The sequence below is a fragment of the Vombatus ursinus genome, unplaced genomic scaffold (genome assembly GCF_900497805.2).
Source record: "Vombatus ursinus unplaced genomic scaffold, bare-nosed wombat genome assembly UNPS02014943.1, whole genome shotgun sequence".
In the NCBI taxonomy this organism is placed as follows: Eukaryota; Metazoa; Chordata; class Mammalia; order Diprotodontia; family Vombatidae; genus Vombatus; species Vombatus ursinus.
Window position 1 is genome coordinate 166,527 of NW_020954721.1, and position 27,125 is coordinate 193,651.

General features: G+C 34.9%; 1 protein-coding gene across 1 annotated transcript in view; it reads right to left on the reverse strand.

The window, feature by feature from the left end:
* Nucleotides 1–485: 485 nt before the first annotated feature.
* The window catches only part of LOC114029958 (vomeronasal type-2 receptor 26-like), a 31,703-nt gene continuing 5,063 nt past the window's right edge, over nt 486–27,125 (reverse strand). Inside the window, 6 exon segments of the mRNA XM_027844605.1 lie at nt 486–616; nt 2,663–3,541; nt 3,890–4,013; nt 5,123–5,341; nt 11,335–12,138; nt 25,653–25,944. Of these exon segments, the coding sequence (XP_027700406.1) occupies nt 486–616; nt 2,663–3,541; nt 3,890–4,013; nt 5,123–5,341; nt 11,335–12,138; nt 25,653–25,944 (2,449 nt within the window).

Below are 27,125 nucleotides of genomic sequence, written 5' to 3' on the forward strand. Positions count from 1 at the left end.
TGCCAGAAGGTTGATCACTCTGCCTTCATCAAAGAGAGAAGGGACTGGGGTAGAATTGCCTCTATCTGCTCCCTTATATTTCGTTAGTCTAGGGGATATGGTTTTCAGGTTTTCAATGGTCACTGTTCAATAACAGTAATGAGGATCTCAAGCTTTATGTCTAAAGCTTGATTCCCTAACTCTGGATACATGTCCCACAATGAACATGCATTGGAAGTAGCAAAGAGTCCCACTAATCCGAATTGACAGCAACACAGTAAACCAAGAAAGTATACATTGCAGAATATATACTAGACCATATAGAGTGAAAGAATGTTGGGATGAGGTCACTCAGATCAACCAAGAGAGGAAAAAGAGAGAGAGTTCTAGATTTCACCCCAGTGGAAATTCCCTGAAGTTTCTAATGTAGCAAGTTGGATATAGAGATATGATAGGGACTATTACCTGCTTTCTTCTTGGCTTTTTCCCAGAGTTTTATTCTCCCTTCAGTAACCCAAAATGGAATTGACACCATCCATCTTCTTTCTCAAATCTGGATGCCCAAAGTGTCTAAAACAACTGTAGAACCCAAAAAGTTGAAAGAGACTGGAGTTCTCCTTTCTCCTGAGCTCTCCTTAACTATTGCCCTCCCCTCAGACAGACACAGGGCATTAATCTGTGTCAATGAAGGTGAGTGTATCAAGGTGAAACTTGGGTTACATAAACATGCATATGCATTATATATGTAGATATATACACACGTGTATATGCACACAGAAAAGTAAACAAATTCTTGTAGCAAGTGGTACTCGAGATCAGTTTTGAAGTAAGCAAAGGATTTTGAGTGACTGAATATCCATGTTAGCTTCTGCCAGACATGGGTAATGGCCTGTGCAAAAGGTATCATTTTGGAAACAGGTGTTGTAATTTCATGTATGAGGTACTGAAAGTAAATCAGTTTGGATATAGATTACATAAAGAAGAATGCATGTAATAAGCTTAAAAAGGGAGATGAGACATACATCAGAGACTGAAAGGTTATCAAATCCCAAAAGATGAGCTCTTATTTGCTGTTACAGGCAGTAATTTACCATTGGTGTTTCTTTATTCCTACATCACAGGAGTGACATGGGCACACACACACCTGTGTTTCAAATGCTATTCTTTAATCTGTAAAATAAGTTAGAAAAGGAAATGGCAAAGTACTCCAGTATCTTTGCAAAGAAAACCCCAAATGGGTTCACAAAGTGTGAGAAAAAACTGAAAATAAACTGAGCTACAACAGCAACGTAATAGGAGCTCAAAGTGTGTCTCACCACAACATATGGAAGGTTTCTCTCTAGCATGTACTGTCTCATGTCTACTGAGCACAAAGAAGTAAGGGAAGTCTATTTTACATATCTTACATACATAAAATTTCTCTGCAGTATAAGAAACCTAAAGAGAAATAAAGTGTGAGCTTAGGTAGAAGTGTTTTCCACATTTATTATATTTATAAGATGTCTCCCTAGTAGGGATCCTCCATTATTTGATAATCTGACTGTCACTAGTTGATTTCAAATGTCTGCCCTCTTTTCCTTGCTGACTTAAAAACTTGATCTTTTATCTCTGCATTTTCCAGATTGGTATTCCCAAGACTATGTCTTTGGAGCCTCATTTCTTCAGAAATAGTCTCCTTTTTGGGGTACCTCCTTAGTTTCCTGGATAGAATCCTAGTTGGGGCTTAGGAGAAGCCTGGAGATTCTCCAATCAAGGATTGTAGTTCAAATACTTCTGAGTTCTTCACCTGAACTGCACTTTCTCAGGGGTGGGCAGCTCTCAATAATTTTCCACAAAAGTCCATGACTATACAGAGACATGACTGATGGAAAGTCCTTGAAGGTATGGCGGATGGATGGGTCAGTGGATAGAGTGCTGAGTTTGAATTCAGAAAGACTCATCTTCCCGAGTTCAAATCTGGTCTCACACACATACTAGCTGTGTGACTTTGGACAAGTCACTTAATCTCAGGTCCTCATCTGTAAAATGAACCAGAGAAGGAAATTGCAAACCACTCCAGGATGTCTGCCAAGAAAACCCCAAATGTGTGGAGAATTGGACACAATTGAAAAATGACTACACAACAACCATGGGAAATATAACTTCTTTACTTTTCATTGACCACAAATCACTTTATTTGGTAAATACATTGAGCCTTAAACATTATCTAACAAGTTATCTTACAATTTTCTATTTCTCATGCGTATGTTCAATTCATCTATTGAGACTAGCAAATGTAATGACTGATATGACAGAGACATAGAAAGTGTAAAAAATATAATTAAAATTTTGTAAATGAGAAATCATTGAGTCAGAATCCTAATTGGAGTTATTCATGGACAGAAATTTAATAAATGCCAAATAAGAAATTGGAAACCCAATCCTCATATTTTTACATTTATTGTTTTTTTCTACTCTTTTATTTAGTCTCAGAAATCACCCAATGTGATGCCTTCACAAGGCTTATAGATTCAAATGAAAAATAAAGAGATGATGAAAACAGAAGATAAATGCTATTGGAGCAAAATATATTTGAAATATTTATAAGACAAAAAGATGTCAAGAGGTACCACTCTGTGACTAATTGGGAGGAGGTTGAGAACACCTTACTCCCCAAGAATAGCTGTCCTTTTTAATATCTCCAGGGTATTTCTGTCTGACCTCAGAAGGATCACATAGCACTTGGGAGCAAAGATGCAAATGAGAATCCCAGCACTGGAGGCCAAGATGGAGAAGACCTCCACAGTCGCCATGGCCTTGCCCTTGCCCTTGGTGCTCTGATATGTAGGCAGGAAGGATATCCAGACACTGCAGAATACAAGCATGCTGAATGTCAGGAACTTGGCTTCACTGAATGTGTCTGGAAGATTTCTGGCCAGAAAAGCTACTGTGACACTCCCCAAGGCCAGGAAGCCCATGTAGCCAAGGACACAGTAGAAGATTATGATGGATCCCTCATTACATTGAATAACAATGAAGCCGGGCTCAGAGTGTAAATCCATCTCAATAAATGGGGGGTATGTCCCAAGCCAGATGCCACAGAGATACATTTGGATTAGAGTACAGGTAAAAATGAGAGAATAAGATGCTGTGGAACCCAGCCACCTCCTGAGCTTGCTCCCTGGCTTTGTGGCTTTAAAGGCCAGAACTACAGTGATGGTTTTTGCTAGAATGGAAGCAATTGCTACTGTAAACACAACTGCAAATGTGGTTTGTCGCAGGACACAAGTGGCGGTGTTAGGACGGCCAATGAAGAGCAAAGAGCAGAGGAAACAGAGGCTGAGGGAGCCCAGAAGAGTGTAGCTGAGACTGCGTTTATTGGCTTTGACTATGGGGGTATCTCTGTGCTTCACAAAGACTCCAAGGATCAGAGCAGTGAGGAGGGAGAAGCAGAGAGCTGCACAGGCCAGGGTCATTCCAAGAGGTTCATCATAGGCCAAAAAGGTCACAGTCATGGGGAGGCATCGATCTCTCTCTTTGCTTGGGTACTGATATTCAGGACAGTGTGGACACTGCTCTGCATCTGTAAATAATAATAAAAAAAATTTCAGTGGAAGCTATGTAGATCATTAATTTCTACGACAACTGATTAAATAAGAGTATTTTCCCTCACTAGAAATATGGTAATTTCTTATTGGGCATGATATGGCTTCCATTATGTTCCCTCTCAGTGCCTAACAATGTGATGTTCTCAGAGGAGGCCCACAATGCATGTGCATTAAATAAAAGTAATCAAATGAGTTCAATGTTTCACTCAGAAGAATGTTATTTTGGTAAGGCAAAGTCACTTCAGGTTGAGATTCAAAGGAAAAATAACTCTAATCAGGCATCTTTATCATTGGAAGAAGGACTATTTCTCTTTAGTACCCACCTGTCTGGTTGGAAATCCTTCCATCAGGGCAGGGTATGCAGTCAAAGCAGTAGATGGGCTCTCTTTCACGGGCTGCCTTCCTAAATCCAGGGCCACAGCTCAGACTGCATATGGAAGTAGGGGTCTGAGTGTTAAGCAAAGAAGAGCAGAACATATCATTGCAAGAGTGATTGCTGAAAGATTGTCTGACAGGATTGTGATTTCATGCCTGTCTTACGGAAGACGTTTAGAATAAAATGTTGAGGATTGTGCAGGGAAAGGGTGGTATATTTTTCAGTACAGACTTTTTAAAAACTATTTTTCACTTTTCAAATTGGCATCACCTTTTCCCCAGGAGATAAAATTGTATATATTCTCCACTGGGCACAGTCAAATCCATTTTTTTTAGGAGTTATCAGTTAAGTAAACACATTTCCTCCCAAATATGTCATATTTGTTTATCTCTAAGGTACATTTTCTTTTAAAACAATCAATGCTGAGATAATGCATATCTCACATGAGGGGAAATATTTCATTAAATTTTCCTCTTTAAGCCCTGTTCTTTGTGTTTTAATGAGAATGATTCAGGGAATCCTGGATTTAGAGCATTTACACTACAGTGAACTAATTAAACAGTTCAGCTTCACTGAATCTAGGTAAGAATCGGGTGATTTCATTGTTCTTGGGTGCTTATTGGAAGACTTCTATGGGGACTGGGAGGGGGGTATTTATCAATTCACAGACAAATGAAAATGCACATACATACACACATATGTTCTACACCTGAAAAGAAAATTCCTACATTTAAATTAGGAATTTCTGAAAGCACCCAAGTTCATTTTTAGGAACACAAACTCAAGATAAAATTTTTCTATAACTGCAGTATTCCAGATATTTCACACTTTAGCCTTTGGTGATATAGGTCTCTTTTAGAAATATTTTCTTCACTCTTCATCCTACTACTGTTCTTCAAACTTGCCCTCTTGATCTGGGATATTTCAAGACGCTTATATTACAAGGAATTAAAAACATTCTGTATTTTAGTCGGAAGGAGTTTAAAAGTAGTATTGAGAAAAGGAAATCAGAATTCTGTCCTAACCAGAGCAAAAGAGAAAGAATAAGTAGGTGCTACCACCCTGCCACAGTCATTTCCAGTGTCCATGCAAAACTTGTTGAGGTAAATAAAGAGACAAAAGTATCCAAGACTCTAAAAGGCTCATTTATAGAGCTTATATTATTCACTGTTCCCCTTACCTGAGGGAAATCTTCTGGCCAATCTATGTCTTCTTCATTAATGCTGATTCCCTGATCATGAGGGATAACCTCCCCTACTTTTACCAGTGCCTCAATTCTACCAGGTAAAGATTTAAAGTTCAGGATATCATATATCTCAGCAGCTTTACTGGCTCCATGCTCACATGACTCATCACTGGTGATATTGACAGGACCGATGAATTTCAAAAAGTGGTGGAGCTAAATGCAAAGTTAGAAGACTGTTATTCCTTGAGGAAAGGATTCCCTAAACTTGATTATCAATACAAAATAGGCTTACCATTCCTTTCTTCTTATATCCTGAGCTCCTCAAAGAGTGGGAGCCTCTTTTGTGATCCTTTGTATCTCCATATACTATATGTTTATTGACTGATTTTTAGGTGAAAACTTCCTCCATGTAGAAAAGTCTCTTGAACAAAAAATGTCTATCAGGAGTGGTTGACAAAGTAAAGTTAAGAATAATTGGAAATTTGCTATTCATAATGATGCCATCCAATTTAATGATAGAGAAAACATAAATAAGAGGCTAAAAATCTGGAAAATTGAGTAAAATCATAAAAAAATCAGAAAAATAGAATAAAGCTGCTGCAAGAAAATGTGAAAGAGGTGGCAGAATGATTAACTGCAAGTAATTGAAATAGTAAAAAAAAATGGGAGGGAAATTTGAAAAGGTGAAATTTCAATAATATCCTGAAAATTATTTTCGCAGGAAGGAGTCTGGATGTAAATTCCAAATGTGAAAGAAAATTTCCCAGAGTGCTTGAAAATGTAGAATGAGATGAATGACAACAGAGAGGAAGCCTCTCACTGAGAAATATGATGGTAATAGTTTATTGTTTTGATTAAAATAGATAATTTTATACACTTGAAAAAAGAAATACATATTTGAAAACCAATTTATATCGAACTAGTTTTGTGATACAAATTGGTTTTCAAATATGTGTTTCTTTCTAATCCAGAAAAATAAATGAAAAAGGGAAATATGATGGCCTTCAGCAACAAATTTCTTATTTAATCAAACTCTGAGGAAAAGCTTAGTTAGGCTATTGGGGAATAAAGGGACAGAGAAACTGGTCCCTACCAAGGCACATAATCCTTAAAAAAATTCATGAATGTGGACATTCAAAGAATTTACAATTCATGTGTGTGTGTGTGTGTGTGTGTGTGTGTGTGTGTGTAGGGGAATTTTATATCTCTTTTGAGGTACCATGAAGAAACAACAACTAAGAACTTATGTAAAATTGGCAGTAAGGAACCTTGAAGAGCAAAATGGAAAGTGAGGTTAAAAATGTTTAGTTCACCCTGAGAGTAGATATCACCAATCAAATCTAAGCTTATGAAGACAATCTTATAAGGGGTAGAGTGCACTTTATACAACATTCTTCTGGTTCTGTTCACTTCACTCAGCATCAGATCATACAAGTCTTTCCAGATTTTTCTGAAATCAGCCTGGTCATCATTTCTTATAGCATAATGGTATTCCTTTGCATTCACATACCACAACTTGCTCAGCCATTCCCCCATTGATGGGCAGCCTCTCAATTTCCAATTCTTTGCCACTACAAAAAGGGCTGCTATAAATATTTTTGTACATGTGGATCTTTTTCCCATTTGTATGATCTCCTTGGGATACAGCCCTAGATGTGCTATTGCTGGGACAACAGGTATGAACATTGCTCTCCAAAATGGTTAGATCATTTCACAAATCCACCAACAACGAAATAGTGTTCCAATTTTCCCCCATCTCCAACATTTATCCTTTTCCTGTTTTGTCATGTTGGCCAATCTGATAGGTGTGATGTGGTACCTCAGAAATGTTTTGATTTGCATTTCTCTAATCAATAGTGACTTACAGCATTTTTATGGGGCTATAGATAGCTTTAATTTCTTCATCTGAGAACTGCCTGTTCATATCCTTTGACGATTTATCAATTGTGGAATGACTTGTATTCTTATGAATTTGACTTAACTCTCCATATGGTTTAGAAATGAGACTCTTATTAGGGACACAGGGTTGTAGAAATTCTTTCCCAATTTTATACTTTCCTTCAAATCCTGGTTTCATCAGCTTTGTTTGTGCAAAGACTTTTCAATTTAATATAATCAAAGTTATCCATTTTGCATTTCATAATGTTCTCCGTCTCCTGTTTGGTCATGAATTCTTCTGTCCTCCATAAATCTGATAGGTAAACTATTCCTTGCTCTCCCAGTTTGCTTACAGTATCAACCTTTATATCTAAACCATGAACATACTTTGACTTTATTTTGGTATATGGTGTGAGATTTTGGTCTATGTCTAGTTTCTGCCATACTCTTTTCCAGTTTTCCAACAGTTTTTGTCAAATGGTGAGTTTTTTTCCCTAGAAGTTGAGGTCTTTGGGTTTATCAAATAATACATTACTATAGTCATTGACTACTGTGTCTTGCATACTTAACTTATTCCACTGATCCACCACTCTAATTCTTAGCCAGTACCAAACAGTTTTGATGATTGCTGCTTTATAATACAATTTAAGTTCTGGAATGGCTAGGCCATTTTCTGTTGAATTTCTTCTCATTAGATCCTTGATATTCTGGACCTTTTGTTCTTCCAAATGAATCTTGTTTTTATTTTTTCTAATAATTTTTGGTAGTTTGATTGTTATGGCACTGAATAAGTAAATTAGCTTAGGTAGAATTGTCATTTTTATTAGATTAGCTCGGCCTACCCATGAGCAACTGGTGTTTGTCCACTTATTTGGGTCTGACTTTATTTTTGTCAAAAGTGTTTTGTAATTGTGTTCATATGGATCCTGATTTTTTTTTGGGGGGGGGAGTAGACTCCTAAATATTTTATAATGTCTACAGTAAGTTTAAAAGGAATTTCTTTTTCTATCTCTTGCTATTGGGCTTTGTTAGTAATATATAGACATGTTAATGATTTATGTGGGTTTATGTTTTAGCCTGCAGATTTGCTAAATTGTTTATTATTTCAAGTAATTTTTTACTTGATTCCTTAGGAGTCTCTCGGTATAACATCATATAACCCACAAAGAGTGATAGCTTTGTTTCTTCTTTGACTATTCTAATAATCTTCAATTTCTTTTTCTTCTCCTTTTGCTAAGGTTAATGTTTCCAGTATGATATTGAAGCACAGTGGTGATAATGGACATCCTTGTTTCACCCCCAATCTTATTGGAAATGCTTCTAGCTTGTCCCCACTATGTATGGTGATTGCTGAAGGTTTTAGGTAGATGCTGTTTATTATTTTAAGGAAATTCCATTTATTCCTATTATCTCTAGTGTTTTTAATAGGAACGGGAGTTGTATTTTGTCTAAAGCTTTTTCTGCATCTATTGAGATGATTATGTGATTTCTGTTAGTTTTGTCGTTGATATGATCAATTATGCTAATAGTTTTCCTAATATTGAACCAGCCTTGCATTCTTGGTATAAATCCTACCTGATCACAGTGTAGTATTCTTGTGATAAGTTGCTGTAATCTATGTGCTAATATTTTACTAACAAAATTTTGCATCTATATTCATTATTGGGGCCTTTCCCATTAATCCCTCAAGCTACCTGGGTTACTGGACTGCAGCACCCCATCTTTCTTCTGGTTCAACTCTTTAGTGATTTTCCTGGGGTGTTATTTTCTGGCCTTTCAAAGGTTCATAAGGTACGGTAAGAGTGACTTACTTCTTACTCTACCATCTTGGCTCCCAGTAGCAGAAATCCTATTTGCTATATTCTTATAGAAATAAATTTATGCACTATTCACTATGTGCTGGAGATATCAGCTTTGTATCATCTACAAATTGAATAAGCCTGTCCATGTTGCCTTTACCCAAGTCATTGATAAGGAATATAGAATAGCAAAGTACAATGGTCAGATGCCCAGATCACTGTGCAGGACACATCTTTCCAGGCTGACATGGAGTCTTTTACAATCAATCAGCCATTCAAGGCTTCCAAATCCATCTAATTTACTATGAACCAATGTATAATTTCCACAAAAACTCAATGAGATAAGTTTATCCAACTCTTTTCTCAAACCTAAGCTGCATAGCTCCTATATTATTCTGTTGATATACCAGTTCAACCAGGCTTCAATAATGTATTGTAGAAGTTTGCTAGGATTAAAAGACAACTATGCTAGCCTACAACTTTTAGTAGTAGAAGTAGAAGTAATAATAGTAATAGTATTATTATGGCTGTCATTTTTGATAATTGTACAGAGTAACATATTTTTGTATTAGATATATTATTGTATAATTATTATTATGTAAATGCTAATTATCATTCTTACAAAAATTAGTATTTATATAGTGCCTATGTGCCAGACACTGGGCTAAGGAATTTATAAATATTATTTTCCTTCATCATTATAACAACTCTGAGAGATAAGTGCTATCATTATCCTTATTTTAGAGTTGAGAAAATTTAGGCATATAGAGTTTGAGTGCCTTGCCCAGCAGGGTACATAGCTATTAAATGTCTGAGGCTAGATGTAACATGAGGTGGTCCTGACTCAAAGCCCAGCACTCAGACAATTACCATAGCTGCCTGGTCACTTAGAAAAGAAAAAAAAATAATAATAGCCAGTACCAACAGGGCAGGAAGGTCTCCCTGTGACTCATGAGCACAAATCCACAGCTTCAAAATCTCTAGGGAGCTGTCCTCAGCTGATCCAATGGTGGGCCCATTAATTCCTTTTGTTTTTGTCCTGATCTGACTATTCTTTAACTGTTCATTCACCAACTCTCATTCTGCTAACTGTGAGATTAGTTACAGAGTTCTCGTTGCCTTCTTCATGTGCAAATCAAATCAACTACATGCTAGCCATTTTATTTTTCTATATTCTAGTGAAAAATTCATTCTCATTGGCAGGCAAAAACAAGGAAATCAGAATTGAGTAGCCATTTTTCTATTGTCAATATTCATTTTCCCATCCACCCAGAGGTGTATTAAATGTGTTCTTTGATAATCTTCTTTCAAACCATTTAGAAACTACAAAACCAAATCAAAACAAAAAAATTCCTATTAAATGTATTTTCCTTACAAGATTCAATTTCTTCTGACCTTTGGCTCTCCTTCGAGTATGATTCCATGCTTTGTATGGTTCATCTGTTACCTGGTCATTTTTTATTTCATTCATACACATACATATGCATATGTATATGTCTATATGTGTTTATGTATACACACATATAGACACATACATATATAGAAAGAGAATATCTGTGTGTTTATATATGTATATGTGTGTGTATGTGTGTCTATGTGTGTGTGTGTGTGAGTGTGTGTGTATACAGAGAAGGAAAGAGAGAATACATCTGAGTTGATTGATGAGTTTCTGTCCTCAACATTGGCCTATACAAGCAATGCCTGTTTTTCTTCCTCATTGGAGTCTTTTTCTTTGTTGACTATTGGATTAACTTCTTGAAATTTTGTCATTTATTCTGGGATGAAGGCCTCTGTAGGACTTTAGTTCAAAGAAATTATCCCTCTTTTAAATTTTTGAAATATGTTCTTCCAAATCAAGACTGGATATCATTCTATGACCAGATTTTGTCTTCTTCTTTCTTCTTTGTAAGAGACTATGGGCACTCCCTAAGACTCCATTTTTCCATCCTTTCCATCCCAGCAACCAATTTTTCTATGTCAGTAAGAATCATATCTAAAATACCATCAACACTGGTGGATTTCTCTGACTTTAAAAAAACAAACAAACAAACAAGCAAATGCATCATTGAAGCAAATGTACCCATGAACAAATATCAAATACATTGTTCAAAATATATCCGATTATAGATGTCAGAATAAAATTAATTATTTAGAAATCTCCTGAAGCATCATAGCATAATAAGGATCATGACTCTGTCCATAGTAAAGTCCCTAAGTTGAAGTGGATTTAAAGAAAGTCTCTTGTCACATAGACTTGTACCCAGAGAGATGTGCATAAGGAAAAACACCAATATTTTCACCAACTGCCATATGAGTCAAAATAACTGGATATTTTTCTAAGGTAATGCTATTTTTTTCATCCAGAATGAAATGTAATTGTGAATGAAAACAGACTGGACAAGATAGTAGGGATTAAGAAGGAGTACTAATGTCACAGGTCATTTTGGTAACATCCACATAACAGATACCTAGCCACTGGGTGATGAAGACTGTTTATGCTGAGCCTTAAGGGTATAAGAGAAATGTTACCTTTGAAAAAAGAACTGGATTTGCTTCAAGTTGTGACACTTCCTTTTCTTCAGACTGAAACATTTGATGGAGAGCACAGGCCACAGAGTACACTGCATGGTAGACATTAGAACTCAAGTCCAATATGATCGTGTCAAAATACAAAGGACTTACATCTGCCAGGGAAACATTTTTTAGGCATGAGACATAAACTATTTCCTCAGGTCTTTTTTCTGAAAGCTTACAATTAAAGGCAGATTCCCAGAAAATCTTTAGGAAAATATCATTAGGGTGCATAGTGGGGTTCACTCTACTTAGAAAATCTGTGAAATGAGGAACCTTCATCTTAGAAGGAGAAAATATCATTGTACCATGGAAACTGCTAGTCTATCTATTATTAGAAACTTCAGAAAAAACCCAGGAGGAAGTGGTGACTAGCATCTTCCCATGCAGTCCAAAATTAAATATTGTAGAAGATAATGCTAGAAGCTAGTCTGTATCTCCATAAATGAAAATCACATTCGATGATGATGCAGTGATCCTGGAAAACAATTTAACTTGTTCATAATGTCTATAGTCAAATTGTGGTGGAACAATTTCCTTAAAGGCCACACACAAACCATTCCTGACTATTTCCTCTTTCAGATCATTGAAGAATTTCTCCCCTTTTGTGTCATCTGAAAGAACCAACCCAACCCAAGTCCAGCCAAAATGTATCATCAGTTGGACCACTGCGAGGTGCAGAGTGAATTCTTTGCTGCCCATAGGATAGACATATGGAAATTGGACCTTATCAGCCAGAAGATCAAATGGGCTGTAGCTGATCTAAATAAAAAAAAAAGAACATCCTATTTGAGTTACCTAGATCCAAATATCCACTCTACAATCCAATCTCCACAGCAATACAGAAATAAGAATCTTTAAGACTCAGGTCCAATCATTTAACTGTTCTGTTCATAAGGCTCCAGTTGATCGTAAGTCTCCCAGAAGAATAGGACATTTTTTAAAGTTACAATGCAATAAATACGATGGAACAGCTAGGTGTAAATGAATACAGTGCCAGCCTGGAGTCAGGAAGACCAGAGTTCAAATCCAGCTTCAGATACTTACTAACTGTATGACTCTGGGAAATTCACTTACCCCTATTTTTACTTCAGTTTTCTGATCTGTAAAATTAGTAGGAGAAGGAAATAGCAAATCACTTCAGTATCTTTGCCAGGAAACCCCCCTCTTCCCTCCAAAAAAGGGAGTCATGAAAAGTCAGACATCACTTAAAATGAATAACCAACAAGAAATACATATGATAATCATTCAGGAAAAATGCAAAATAGTTTTGCAGAACTTATGAGCATATATGAGAAAGGAAGCATCAAGATAATACCCAGATGAATAGGAGGAAAACAAAACAAAAAAAAATCATCAAATTCTGATATGTAGGAATTAAATTTAAAAATATTAATACCAAACATTCAAATTGAGTTATTCGGGGAAACATGAGAAATAGATCTAGAGATATGCTTAGTGATTGAGACTAATTGTGGTGAATACAAGAGGTACCATTGTGTGAGACCCAAGGAGATTCCTATTATGTGGCACAGTAAACTGTTACATTGCTCCCATCAAGGGACTGTTATTTCAAAGGTTGGGCTAATTCATCCTATAAAGCAATGAGGAAGACTATATTAATGCCATTCATTTGATACCAGCCTCTTTTAAGCTGCCGACATCACAAAATATGATAATTGCTTTAAATTTTTAAATCTTGCATGGTTTTAAGTTAATTCCCAAAGTTTTATATGTGAAACAACTCCCCCTGCTATCCATGATATACTCCATGTTTGTACTAAGCTTTCCTTTCATTAAGCTGCTATTTACTTTCATGAACCCTTTAATTGGACTTTCAGTGGGAGATGAGGAAAAACTACAAGATATTCCCTTCTCAGTTTTAATCCTGGCCCGATTTAGACATAAAAATGAAGACAAACAAGAAAAAAAAGATAATTTCCAGCATTGTAAATGGAATAGAGACTAAATTTGTGACTGAAATGTAATATTCAAATGTAAATTTATAAATTATAATTTGAATTTTGTCTGTAAATGCTGAAATATCTTAGTGAATTTGTAGTCAACTAAAACTAAGATTACATTCAAATTATGGTCAAAATGAATTGGAGAAGGAAATGGCAAATTGTTCCAGAATCTTTGCTAAGAAAATTTGAAATGGGATCACAAGTCAGACAAAACTGAAATATCTAAAGTACAAAAACAATAAATGCTTACTTTATATATATATATATATACATATATATACATATATATAATATATATATACATATATGTATATATAACATATATATATACATATATGTATATATAATCTGTAGGCTGTAGGCTTTATCAAGTGATGCCTTAACTGAATTTTCTTCTGTGAATGATTTAAAAAAACTTAATTGTTTAGGTAAGTTGGTGACAACATCACCTAAAAAGATGGGGAAATATGCTCTATCCTTCAAAATGTAAAAGATAAGAAAATTCATACAAGAAAGATTCAGTGTAGAATCAGACTGGTATATGAGTGGGAACTAAGGATGTAGTGAAAATAAAAGTAGTGAATTATAAAGTGATATATTGAATCAGAGCTTAATAAGAGAGATGTACTTTGAAGGACTTTAATCAAAGTTCACTATAAGAAAAAAGAGAGAAGGTTCAAGCAAGTAGAGATAAGACAAGAATGACTAGAAAGTCAAAGAAATTTGGAGGTCATTTGTACTGTCAGTGTGAAAGGAGGTTTTGCACAAGGGTTTGGAGTTTTGAAAAGAGAGGTCTGAACAGGTTTTTTTTTTATCTCATTGAGATAAGAAGGATATAAGAAACTTTTTGAAAAAATGTCACTTTCAATAATAGTCTATCAAATGTCAAACTTTACTAAATACAAATTATAGTAATTAATTTGTGTCATAGAAGTATTTGAATATAACATACTAAAATTATTTCCTTGAAGGACAAATAGAAAGATAAGCTTCAATATTTGTGTCAGGATAGAGTCATAGTATTAAGTTTACAATTTCCATGTTTTTTGATGGCCTCATGGGCTGCAGAAGAGGAGAGAAGAATGTGATCTTTCCCCCATAAAATTTTGGAAATGAATTAACTGAAAGCAATGGATTTTGTAATTTTATGTACTGGCAGCTAAAGGTCCTTGGAAAAATTGGGACTTTGAATGATATTATTTGTGATTGTAAATCCAGATTTTATTTAATTACCCAAATTAAATTATAACTTGGTCTCATTTAGAGTGAGACATATTCTCTTATGAGGCAAATTTTGATGTCCAACTATCTAAATAGGTACATCACACTTTAATACAAAATACATATGATATTTGGTATTAAAACAACATGCTCTTGTAAACTTCCTGAATAAAAATGAAAAGTGTAATTACTCTATATTGGTCTTTGAGTGAGATTAATATAGAATGACAAATTGATAACTGGATGCAGTAATTTTCTATGTAAGATGATTTAACAAGATATTCAAGTGAATTGATGTCTTTGACTGACACTAAATTTTGTGTTATGTTCAAATGTCCATAATATTATTTATGCTGTTGCTAATCTATCTTTCCTTGTATTATGATTTTTGATAAATCAATGTATAAGAAATGCTTCTAATTTGAATAAAATGATACCTAGAGAATGATATAACTGTATTCTTAGGAAATTAAAGCCTCTTTTAATCTATATGTGGTTTGATTATGAATTGAGCTGTTAAAGAATATGGTCACAATGTTTTAAAACTATGAAGTATTTAATTAGGTACTTTTAACTTTGAAACATATAATGATGATCATTTACTGATTGGTAAAAAGATCACAGACTTTTTTTCACTCTGGGGAACTTCTATTTGTGCAGGGTCATAAAGTTTATCAGCCTTGCAGACAGCAGATTGTAAAACTCTGAAGTGATGAATCAGTTTTAATGAGAAATGATTTCTACACTGAGTATCTAGGTGGTGCAGTGGATAGAGTGCTGGACCTGGAATCAGGAAGACTCATCTTCTTGAATTCAAATCCGTCCTCAGATACTTATTCATTGAGTGACCCTGGGTAAATAATTTAATATTGTTTTTCTCAGTTTCTCCAACTCCAAAATGGCAAATAAAGGAAACGACAAACCATTCCAGTATCTTTGCCAAGAAAACCCAAGAGGGAATTAAGAAGTCAGACACAGCTGAAAAACAACTGAACAACGACAAAAGTCCTGTTAGCTAGAAAAAGGAGACTTAACAGTTTTATTTATAAGAAGGGATTTTTATCGACCAGATTCTTTGATTGTTGCTTACAAAAATTGCAAAATTGTATCTGGTGTATGTATTGAAGTTAGAAATTTAAGTTACTTAGTTCCAAAAGCTGTCTCAGCAGATGCCTGATATAAATATAAAAACACACACACACACACATTCACATACACATATTTACTTCAGGGATTAATATGATTCTTTAATTAATACGGATTATTGAAATACGTATATCTTATAGAATGAAAGTTTATAGTGACCAGTGTTTTTTTGTGGGTTTTGAGTGAACTATAATGCTTCCATTGTGTGTATGACACTAAAGAATGTGATATTTTCTTAATTTCTAATAATCCATTTCTGCTCCAGGAAGGATTTAAACTAGCAAAGATTAATAAGATATTGTATTTGCTTAATGTTGACTATTATTTCAACAAGATGAGAAGAAGAATGACCATACATAGCCCTAAGCTGTGGTTAGTGGACCTTGCTATTTGAGGCAAGAATTCAGGGAACCATATTTTGATATTGTTCTGAGTTTTGATGTCAGATATGATTTTCTAAATCATTACCATGTCACTAATACACTATTGAAGGTAAAGGCCATGCACTTCTCAAAAGGAATGCCTTCTGAGAACTTCTACAGTTGGATATCTCTACCTGGGAAGGTTGAGAAGATAACTGAGCATATATAATGGTAGTAACTTCTTGACTTCATTTCCCTTTCATGCTATTTCTTTTCTGAATTTTCTGAAAATTTCCCACCTAGTTAATCCTGAAATTCACTATCATGCCCTGTAAATAACCGGGAATTTTGTTACATGATGGGCTACTCCAAAAGAAAGGTTAACCTATGACTTTTACCTAGAATCAAAAACAACTAAAGAAAATTTATTCTGTTATGTTTCTGTCAGGTTGGTCTGTGCCCTTGAAGAGGCATTCTTGATTTTGTTATCACTTTGTCCCTTCCTTCTTCCTTTTATAGCGACTTTATATAAACAAGACAGGTGAACTATAAAAATTATTTTTTCAATGATGAATGTTGTAGTTGCAATACTCAAATATCTCTGAGTTAGTATACTAGAATGCAAGTATGAAAGACAATAATATCTTTACTTTTTTTAGTCCATATTTGTCGCCACTATTGTTTCAATTTCCTAACCTAAGCAACTAGGAAAATTAGTCCACAGAAATCCCATCCATCCCCTTGGAAATGATTAAGTATTTATGTGTAGAATTAAGTCTGCATAGCACTACCTGTTGTCCAAATAATGTGATTGTGTGCGCGTGTGTGTGTGTGTACAGTATTGTTATTATGATATTTAAAAGGAGTATACATACACAGAGGTTGCGTATATAAGTTGACTATGATGTGATGATAAAAAAATCTAATTAACTGCTGAAAAGGAATAGTACTGGGAGAAAAGGAAAAGAGGAGTCAGACAAGGGTAAATTACAACACATGAAAAGGCACAAAAAGCTATTACAGCTCTCACCCTCCTCTATCAACCTATAAAAGTCCAGAAAATATCACCCCAGGAAAAACTCTGGAACAGTTGAATGAGAAGAAAGAAGGGGAGCAGCAGTCCAGTAGCCCAGGTAGCTTCAGGGATTAACAGGAAAGGCCCTTGTTGCTCTGGGGGAAGTGGAGTAATACAGAATGGGAGGCATTCCAGCAAGCTACTCAAAAGTCCCACTTTAGCACACCAGGAGGAGATCCTGAAACCCAGGTGGTGCAGCAGCCAAACACCAACACCTAGACCTCCGAGTGCCTCAGTGAGGGTGGGGGAACCAGTGGAAACCAGTTCAGAAAACCACAAAGTGCCTTGGCATTCTACATCAAACAGGTCTCCCAGTGCCTCAGCACAAATAAGGGAAGCAGCACTACAAAGGGCCTCAGGTGGATAAACACCCTACAACATCAATCTGAAAGGAACTTAAGAAAGTGAAAGGAAAGGAAAAGCAGTAACCTAGAGTTGCCCTATTCCAGCCTTACTGATTCCAGCCCAATACCAGGTAAGCAGCCAGAACCCTGAAGCCTCCAAATGCCAACATCAGAGGCCCCAGCACCCAAAGCCAGTGAGCAGGCCCTAGGCTCCCAAAACAAGAAGCTTGGGTCCCCAGCAGTAGAGCTCAATCTCATTCAAGGCCAGGAAATAAGCAAACACCATGAACAAAAAGAAACGTATCATAGATTCCTATTATGAGAACAGTGAAGATCAAGGCAGAAATTCTGAAGAAGACAACATTGTCAACAAACATACATCAGGAACCTCAATAAGGAATATGAAGTGGACTGAAGCCCAAAAAGCCTTCTTAGAAGAGCTCAAGAAGGATTTTAAAAGTCAAATGAGAGAGGTAGAAGAGTCCTTAAAAAATCCAATTGACCAACTGGAAAAAAAAAAGTACACTGAAGAAAACAAGTCCTTAAAAAATACAATTGGACAAATGGGGAAGGAGGTACAAAATCTAATAGAAGAAAAGAAATTGTTAAAAATTAGAATTGGCCAAACGGAAGCTAATGACTCTATGAGAGAGCAAGAATCAGTCAAACAGAAACAAAAAAAATGGAAAAAAATAGATGAAAATGTAAAATACCTCATTGGTAAAACAATGGACCTGGAAAATTGATCCAGGAGAGACAATTTAAAAATTATTGATCTACCTTAAAATCATGATTTAAAAAAAAAGACCCTGGACAGTATCTTTCAGGAAATCATCAAGGAAAACTTCCCTGAGGTCCTAGAACCAGAGGGTAAAACAGCCATAGAAAGAATCCACCCATCACCTCCTGAAAGACATCTGAAAATTGAAAACACTAAAGAATATAGTAGCCAAACTCCAGAATTACCAGGCCAAAGAGGAAATATTGCAAGCAGCCAGAAAGAAACAATTGAATTATCATGGAACCACAGTCAGGATTACATGGGACCTTGCAGTTCTACATTAAAAGACCAGATGGCATGGAATATGATATTCTGTAAGGCAAAGGAACTTGGATTACCACCAAGGATCAACTACCCAATGAAAATAAGCATGATCTTTCAGGGAAGGAGATGGATATTCAATGAAATAGGGGACTTCCAAACCTTCCTGATAAAAAGACCAGAGCTCAACAGAATATTTGATCTTCCAATACAAGACTCAAGAGAGACATAAAAAGATAAATGGGACAGAAAAATACAATATGTTGTTAATAAGGGCAAACTGTTTACATTACCTATAAGGGAAGATGACACTTGTAACTCTTGAGAACTGTAATGTTATTACACCATGTCAAAGGAGTATACATAAAAGGGGTGGATATAAGTTGACTTTGATGTAATGATAAAAAAAATCTAATCAAATGGGTTAAATGGATCCAGGGAAGTGGATTAATCTGATCTAAGAAAATGTACTGAGAAAGGAGGAGGCAGACAAGTGTAAATTATATTTCAGGAAAAAACACAAAAATCCATCACAGCACAAGGAAAGAAGGGAGGGAGATGAGCATTGTTTGAACTTTAAGTCTCATCACGTTTGGCTCAAGAAGGGAATAACATAATCAGTTAGGTCTAGAAATCTAACTTGCCCTACAACCAGTAGGAGGGAAAAGGGGAAAGAAAAGGGAGGGGGGATAGAAGGAAGGGAAGAAGCAGTAAGAGTAAAGGGGAAGAAAAGGGAAAGGACTAATAGAAGGGAGGAGGGACTGAGGAAGGTGGTGGTCAAAAGCAAAACACTAATGAGGAGGGAAAAGGAGAAAGGAGAAAGAAAAGCACAAACAGGGGTATGGAAGGGTATGGAGAAAAAGACACAGATAGTAATCATAACTGTGAATGTGAATGCAATGGAATCTCCCATAAAATGGAAGTAGATAGCAGAATGGATTGAAAACCATAATTCTACAATATGTTGTTTAAAGGAAACACATTTGAAAAAGAGTGACACACACAGGGTAAAGGTAAAAGGCTGGAGCAGAATACACTATGCTTCAGTTGAACTAAAAAAACCAGGGGTAGCAATCCTGATCTGAGAGAAAGCAAAAGCCAAAATAGATCATATCAAAAGAGATAAGGAAAGAAACAAAGTCCCGCTAAAAGGCACCATAGACAATGAAGTTATATCATTACTAAACATATATGCACCAAATGGTATAGCATCCAAATTCTTAGAGGAGAATGTCAGGGAGTTACAGGGAGAAATAGATAGCAAAACTGTACTACTGTGTGACCTCAACCTCCCCCTCTCTGAACTAGATATATCTAACAACAAACTAAACAAGAAAGAAGTTAAGGAGGTGAATAGAACGTTAGAAAAGTTAGGTATGATAGACCTCTGGAGAAAACTGAATGGGGATAGAAAGGAATATACTATTTTTCTCAGTGGTACATGACACATACACAAGAACTGATCATGTACTAGGACAAGAAAACCTCACAATCCAATGCAGAAAGGCAGAAATATCAAATGCGTCCTTTTCAGATCATGATGCAATAAAAATTATATGTATGAAAAGGTCATGGAAAAATAGCCTAAAATTGGAAACTAAATAATCTAATCCTAAAAAATGGTTAGATCAAACAACAAAGGATAGAAACAATCAATAACTTCATTCAAGAGAATGACAATAATGACATACCAAAACTTATGGGATGCAGTAAAAACGGTTCTTAAGGGGAGTTTTATAACTCTAAATGCTTACATAAATAAAATAGAAAAAGAGGAGATTAATGAATTGGGCACAAAACTTAAAAAAATAGAAAAAGAACAAATTAAAAATCCTCAATTAAACACCAAGTAAGAAATATTGAAAACCAAAGGAAAATTAATAAAGTTGAAATTAAGAAGACTATTGAAGTAATAAATAAAACTAAGACCTGGTTTTATGAAAAAACCAATAAAATAGATAAACCTTCGGTTAATTTAATTAAAAAAGAGAAAGAAGAAAACCAAATTACTGGTGACAAGAACGAAAAGGGTGAATTTACCACCAAGGAAGATGAAATTAAAACAACAATTAGGAATTATTTTGCCCAACTGTATGCCAATAAATTTGACAATCTTAGTGAAATGGAGGAATATTTACAAAAATATAAATTGCCCAGATTAACAGAAGAGTAAGTAAAATACTTAATCTCATTTCAGAAAAAGAAATTGAACAAGCCATTGATGATTGAACAAGCCCTGGGAAAAAATCTCCAGGGCCAGATGGATTTACACACAAATTCTATCAAATATTTAAAGAACAATTAATTCCAAGACTTTATAGACTATTTGGGAAAATAGGTGAAGAAGGAGTCTTCCCAAATTCTTTTTATGAGACAAATATAGTGCTGATACCTAAACCAGGAAGAATCAAAACACAGAAAGGCAATTATAGACCATTTTCTCTAATGAATATAGATGCAAAAATTTTACATAAAATATTAGCAAATAGAATATAGCAACTTATCACAATAATGATACACTATGACCTTGTAGGCTTTATACCAGAAATGCAGGGCTGGTTCAATATTAGGAAAACTATCAGCATAATTGATCATATCAACACCAAACCTAACAGAAATCACATGATCATCTCAATAGATATAGAAAAAGCTTTTGAAAAAATATAACACCCATTCCTATTAAAAACACTAGAGAGCATAGGAATAAATGGAGTCTTCCTTAAAATAATAAATATCTACTTAAAACCTTCAGCAAGCATCATATATAATGGGGGACAAGCTAGAAGCATTTCCAATAAAATCAGGTGAAACAAGGACATCCACCATCAGCCACTGTTGTTCAATATCGTACTGGAAATATTAGCTTTAGCAATAAGAGACAAAAAGAAATTGAAGGTATTAGAATAGGCAAAGAAGAAGCAAAGCTATCACTCTTTGCAGATGACGTGATGATATACTTAGAGAATCCTAGAGAATGAAGTAAAAAAGTACTTGAAATAATAAACAACTTTAGTAGAGTTGCAGGGTATAAAATAAACTGACATAAATCATTGGCATTTCTATACATTACCAACAAAGACCAACAGAAAGAAATAGAAAGAAAAATTCCATTTAAACTTACTGTAGACATTATAAAATACTTAGGAGTCTACATCCCAAAACAAACCCAGGAACTATATGAACACAATTACAAAACACTTTTCACACAAATAAAGTCAGATCTAAATAATTGGAAAAACATGAGTTGCTCATAGGTAGGTCAAGCTAATATAATAAAAATGACAATTACACCCAAGGTAATTTGCTTATTCAGTGCCATACCAATCAAACTACCAAAAATTATTTTATAGAGCTAGAAAAAATAATAACAAAATTTATCTGGAAGAACAAAATATCCAGGATATCAAGTGAACTAATGAAAAGAAATGCAAGGGAAGGTGATTTAGCTGTGCCAGATCTTAAATTGTATTATAAAGTAGCAATCATCAAAACTGCTTGGTACTGACTGAGAAGTAGAGTGGTGGATCAGAGAAATAGTGTAAGTATTCAAGACATAACAACCAATGTCTATAGTAACCTACTATTTGACAAATCCAAAGACTCCAGTTTTTGGGATAAGAACTCACTATTTAACTAAAACTGCTGGGGAAACTGTAAAATAGTATGGCAGAAAGCAGGCATAGACCAGCATCTCTTACCCTATACCAAGATAGTGAAAATACATACATTGTTTAGATATAAAGAGTGATACGTAAGCAAACTAGGAGAGCAAGGAAAAAATTATCCATCAGGTCTATGGAGGAGGGAAGAATTTATGACCTAACAAGAGATAAAGGACACTGTGAAATGCAAAATGGATGACTTTGATTAAGTTAAATTGAAAAGTTTTTGCACAAACAAAGCCAACACAACCAAGATTAGAAGGGAAGCAGAAAGCTGGGAAACAATTTTTACAGTCAGTATTTCTGATAAAGGCCTCACTTCTAAAATACACAGAGAACTGAGTTGAATTTATAAGAATACAAGTCATTCCCCAATTAATCAATGGTCAAAGGATACGAATAGACAGTTTTCAGAGGAAGAAATTAAAGTTATCTATAGTCATACGAAAAAGTGCTCTAAATCACTGTTGATTAGAGAAATGCAAATCAAAATGACTCTGAGTTACTGTATCACACCTATTAGATTGGCTCCCATGACAAAACAGGAAAATCATAAATGTTGGTGAAGAGGTGGGAAAATTGGAACACTAATGCATTGTTGGTGGAGTCGTCAACTGATCCAACTATTCTGGAGAGCAATTTGCAACTATGCCTAGAGGGCAATAAAATTTTGCATGCCCTTTCATTCAGAAATACCACTTCTAAGTCTGTATCTGAAAGAGATCATAAAAATGGGAAAAGGGTCCACGTGTACAAAAATATTTATAGTAGGTCTTTTTGTGGTGGCAAGGAATTGGAAGGTGAGGGGATGCCCATCAATTGGGAAATGGATGAACAAGTTGTGGTATATGAATGTAATGGAATACTATTGTGCTATAAGAAATGACGAGCAACGAGACTTCAGAACTACCTGGAAAGACATATATGAACTGATGAGTAAGACCAGGAGAGCAATGAACACAGTAACAACCACATTGTGTGATAACTGACTTTGATAGACTTAGTTCTTCTCAACAATGCAAGGGTCTAAGACAACTCTGAAAGATTCATGATGGAAAATGCTATGCACATCCAGAAAAAATAACCATGGAGTCTGAATAGTTATGGAATAAAAAAAATAGTGAATGCTCATTAAAGTTGACTCCTTCTTCAGGTGAAAAAAAAGAGGAAATAATTTCAATGATTTGATAGATATAAAAGTTTTAAGTTTTGAATTTTATGTAAAAGTTTTAAGTTTTAGTACAATATTAAACTTAACTTTGAGAGAAACTAGATTAAAATATTTCTTATAAGAACTAGGAATTTGTTGTTTAATTGTTTTCAGTTATGTCTAACTTCATGATCATCAATCAGCGGAGATTTTTAAAATTTATCTTTTTTACTTGGTTCAAGCATATTGGGGCAGTTTTCCTTGCCACTTTCTTGACGATATCTAGGATCTTCCTTCGATCATAGCTTTCAGTTAATCCACTAATTCTTAAATTATCACTGCTCAATCTATTTTCCAGGTCACTTGTTTCTCCCTTGAGATATTTCACATTTGCTTCTATTTTTCATTCTTTTGCCTTTTTTTTATTATTGTTGTGCTGTCTCATTGAGTCATTGATTTCCACTTGCCCAATTCAAAATTTTAAGGAGCTATTTTATTCAGTGAGGTAGACCTCTTTTATCATTTGGCCAAGTCTATTTTTTTTTTTTTTTGTCTAGGCAATGGGGTTAAGTGACTTGCCCAGGGTCACATAGCTAGTAAGTTCATGTGTCTGAGGCCAGATTTGAACTCAGATTCTCGTGACCAGGGCCAGTACTCTATCCACTGCACCACCTTGCTGCCCCTGCCATGTCTACTTTTTAAGGAGTTATTTTCATCAGTGAACTTCCGCACCTTTTTTTCCATTTGGCCCAGTACTTTTTTTTAAGGTGTTATTTTCTTCATTACTTTTTTTTGCTCTTTTACCAAGCCATTAAATGTCTTTTGTAATATCCTTCCTTTGCTTTCATTTCTTTACCTAATTTTCCTCTATCATTCTTATTTGAATTTGAAAATCATTTTAGAACTTTTCCAGGGATTCTTATGACAAAGTGATAACCATTAAAATAATCTTTTCCTTCCTAAGAAATTAAAAAGTGTATCAGTGGAATAGCTTAGGTACACACTATATGTAGTACTTCCCCATAGTAATTTAATGTTTAATAAACACAAAGTTTTGGGGACAAGAACTCATCATTCAACAAAAATTGCTGAGGAAACTAGAAAGCTCTTTGAGAGAAGCTAGGCATAGAATACTCTCACACCATTGCCAAGATGAGGTCAAAATGGATAATATTTTAGACATAAAACATGGTATCATAAGTAAATCAGGGTATCATGGGAAAATATACTTGTCAGATCTATGTATAAGGGACATTTATCACCAAACAAGAGATAGAGAACTTCATAGGACATAAAATGAATAATTTTATTTACATGAAATTTTAAAAAGTCTATTGCAAAAATACAACCAATGAAGTCAAAATTAGAAGGAAAATAGGAAACTGAGGAAAAAATTTTACAGCAAGTTTTTCTCATAAAGTCCTCATTTCTCTAATATAAGATACTGAGCCAAATGTATAAAAAGTAAAAGTTGTTAACCTGGTGATAAATAGTCAAAGCATATGAATATGCAATTTTCAGAAGAAATTAAAGTTATCAATAGTCAATGAAAAATGCTCCAAATCATATCTGATAAGAGAAATGCCAGTCAAATGATTTGCCAAGGGTCGTACAGCTAGTGTCTGAGTCTCGATTTGAACACAGGTCCTCCTAACTTCAAGAACAACAACAACAACAACCAGACATGTGAAACAGATTTGTATGAAATAATATAAATGAGTTGACCTGAATGTGTAAAGCATATTTAATACATCACATATATTTGGCAAAACAGGCCTAGATTCAGGAAGGAGCCAAATTCTCAGCTGGAACTTGGAGATCATTATAAACAAAGAATTGGATAATACTTGTTGGCACAGAATACTGAAAGGAAGTACTAGAAATGTATCCTTGTAGGGAAAAAAAAACATAATTCAATTTCAAAATGAAAAGAAACAGAGCCCTTTCCTTTGGGATATTCTTAGGTGAGGGAAAGAGAAATCTTTTTTTTTTTCCATCTGAAGTCTATAGAGGTTTATACAAATATAAAATGATGAACTGAGAATATCGGAGTTAAACCAAATAAACCAACTCAGCACAATCTCATCTAGAGAATAAAGTGACTTCCTTGATGAAAGAGATTTTTCCCCTTACCCTTTTTTGTATCTCCTGTTTTCAGAAGAGGAGATACAGAACAGAATTTCTAGAATTTCTTGATAAATGTAAGTTGAATCACTTATGCTGCATCAGGATAGATTATAACGGATTGCTATTTTAAATGCAAAGAACATAGTGGATAAAACGGGCAACAGCCCTGGTTTATCTTACCTGTGGGACTTTAAAGAGACCTAACATGGTGGCCATAGACATGGACACTATCATTGACATCCCTCCAATGACAGGCACTGACTTGTGCTGCCTGTCACAATTATAATTAGGAATGGTTGGACCCCTTCCTGACAGCCACATCAAGGAGTTCTCCACAGCTGAATTGCTGTCATGAAAGTTATTGAACAACTGATATCCCATGGTTATGTTGGGCAGCAAACGTGGATTCTTGTTGATCTCATCCACAGCAAATTGGAAAGAAAGAAAATGTTGGTAATTTTTGAGCATGGACCTAAGTGAGAGAAAGAATGTAAAGAAATAGGTAAAATTCTCTATGCACAGAAAAAGCAAGGTATCATAGTGGACAGAGTATTGGACTTGGATTCAGGAAAAAAAAAACTGTCTCCCATCTTGTCCCTAACATTTACTAACAATGTGGCCTTGGGCAAATCCTTTAACCTCCATGGGCTTAAATGTTTTTAAGCTTGGACTAAATATTCTCTAAGATCCTATCAACCACACACAGAAAAGAAATGATGATGTGCTGTAGATCTTAGAATACATCTAGGAACTGAACAAAACAAGCAGATGGATTTTCTGTCCCGTGTTTCTGAGATTAGAGTTGTGCAAATAGAGGAGCTTCCAATTCTGAACTCACAATTTGGAAATATTGTTAATGACCTACTGGACAATGCAAAACTTATTAACAAGGAATAGGTAACTATATTGATCACATGGCTTCTAGACACTTTAAAATGATCTTTGACATTATATGTTGGTGTGAAAATGGCATACTGTATTTCAAAGTAGGATTTTCATGACCGCATGACAGTTGACATTGATGGATCCAAGCTCACATACCCATCTCTCTGTTATCAAAATAACTACATAAGGCCAAAATTTCAAGTTTCATGGAATATTTATTGGCTGTACAATCCATCCTTTTGTCTTCATTCATTTAAGGAAACCTTGCTCCTGCATAAGATGTTGGATAACTGGGACCCAGTGAATCAATCTATCAACATTCATTAAGCACCAATTACATACCAGGCATAATGATAAACACTGAGAATACAAGAAGAGATGAAATGCAATCCTTTCCCTCAAAGGGATTACAATGTAATGGAGAAGACATCATGCTAATACACACACATAATATATATATATATATATATAATATATTATGTGTATATATATAATATATAATGTGTGTATATACGTGTATATATGTATATATATGTATATATGTGTGTATATATGTACATGTGTGTGTGCGTGTTTGTGTATATATATATATGTGTGTGTATATTTGAAAAAGATAATGAATTCTATTGTGAATAGACTGAATTTAAGACGTCCATTGGAATCTAGTTTCAAGATATTAGAATAGCAGTTGGAGATATGATATTTGAAGTTAGTAGAGAGTTTCAAGCAGAATAGATAAATTTGAGAATAATCAGGATAGAGATGATA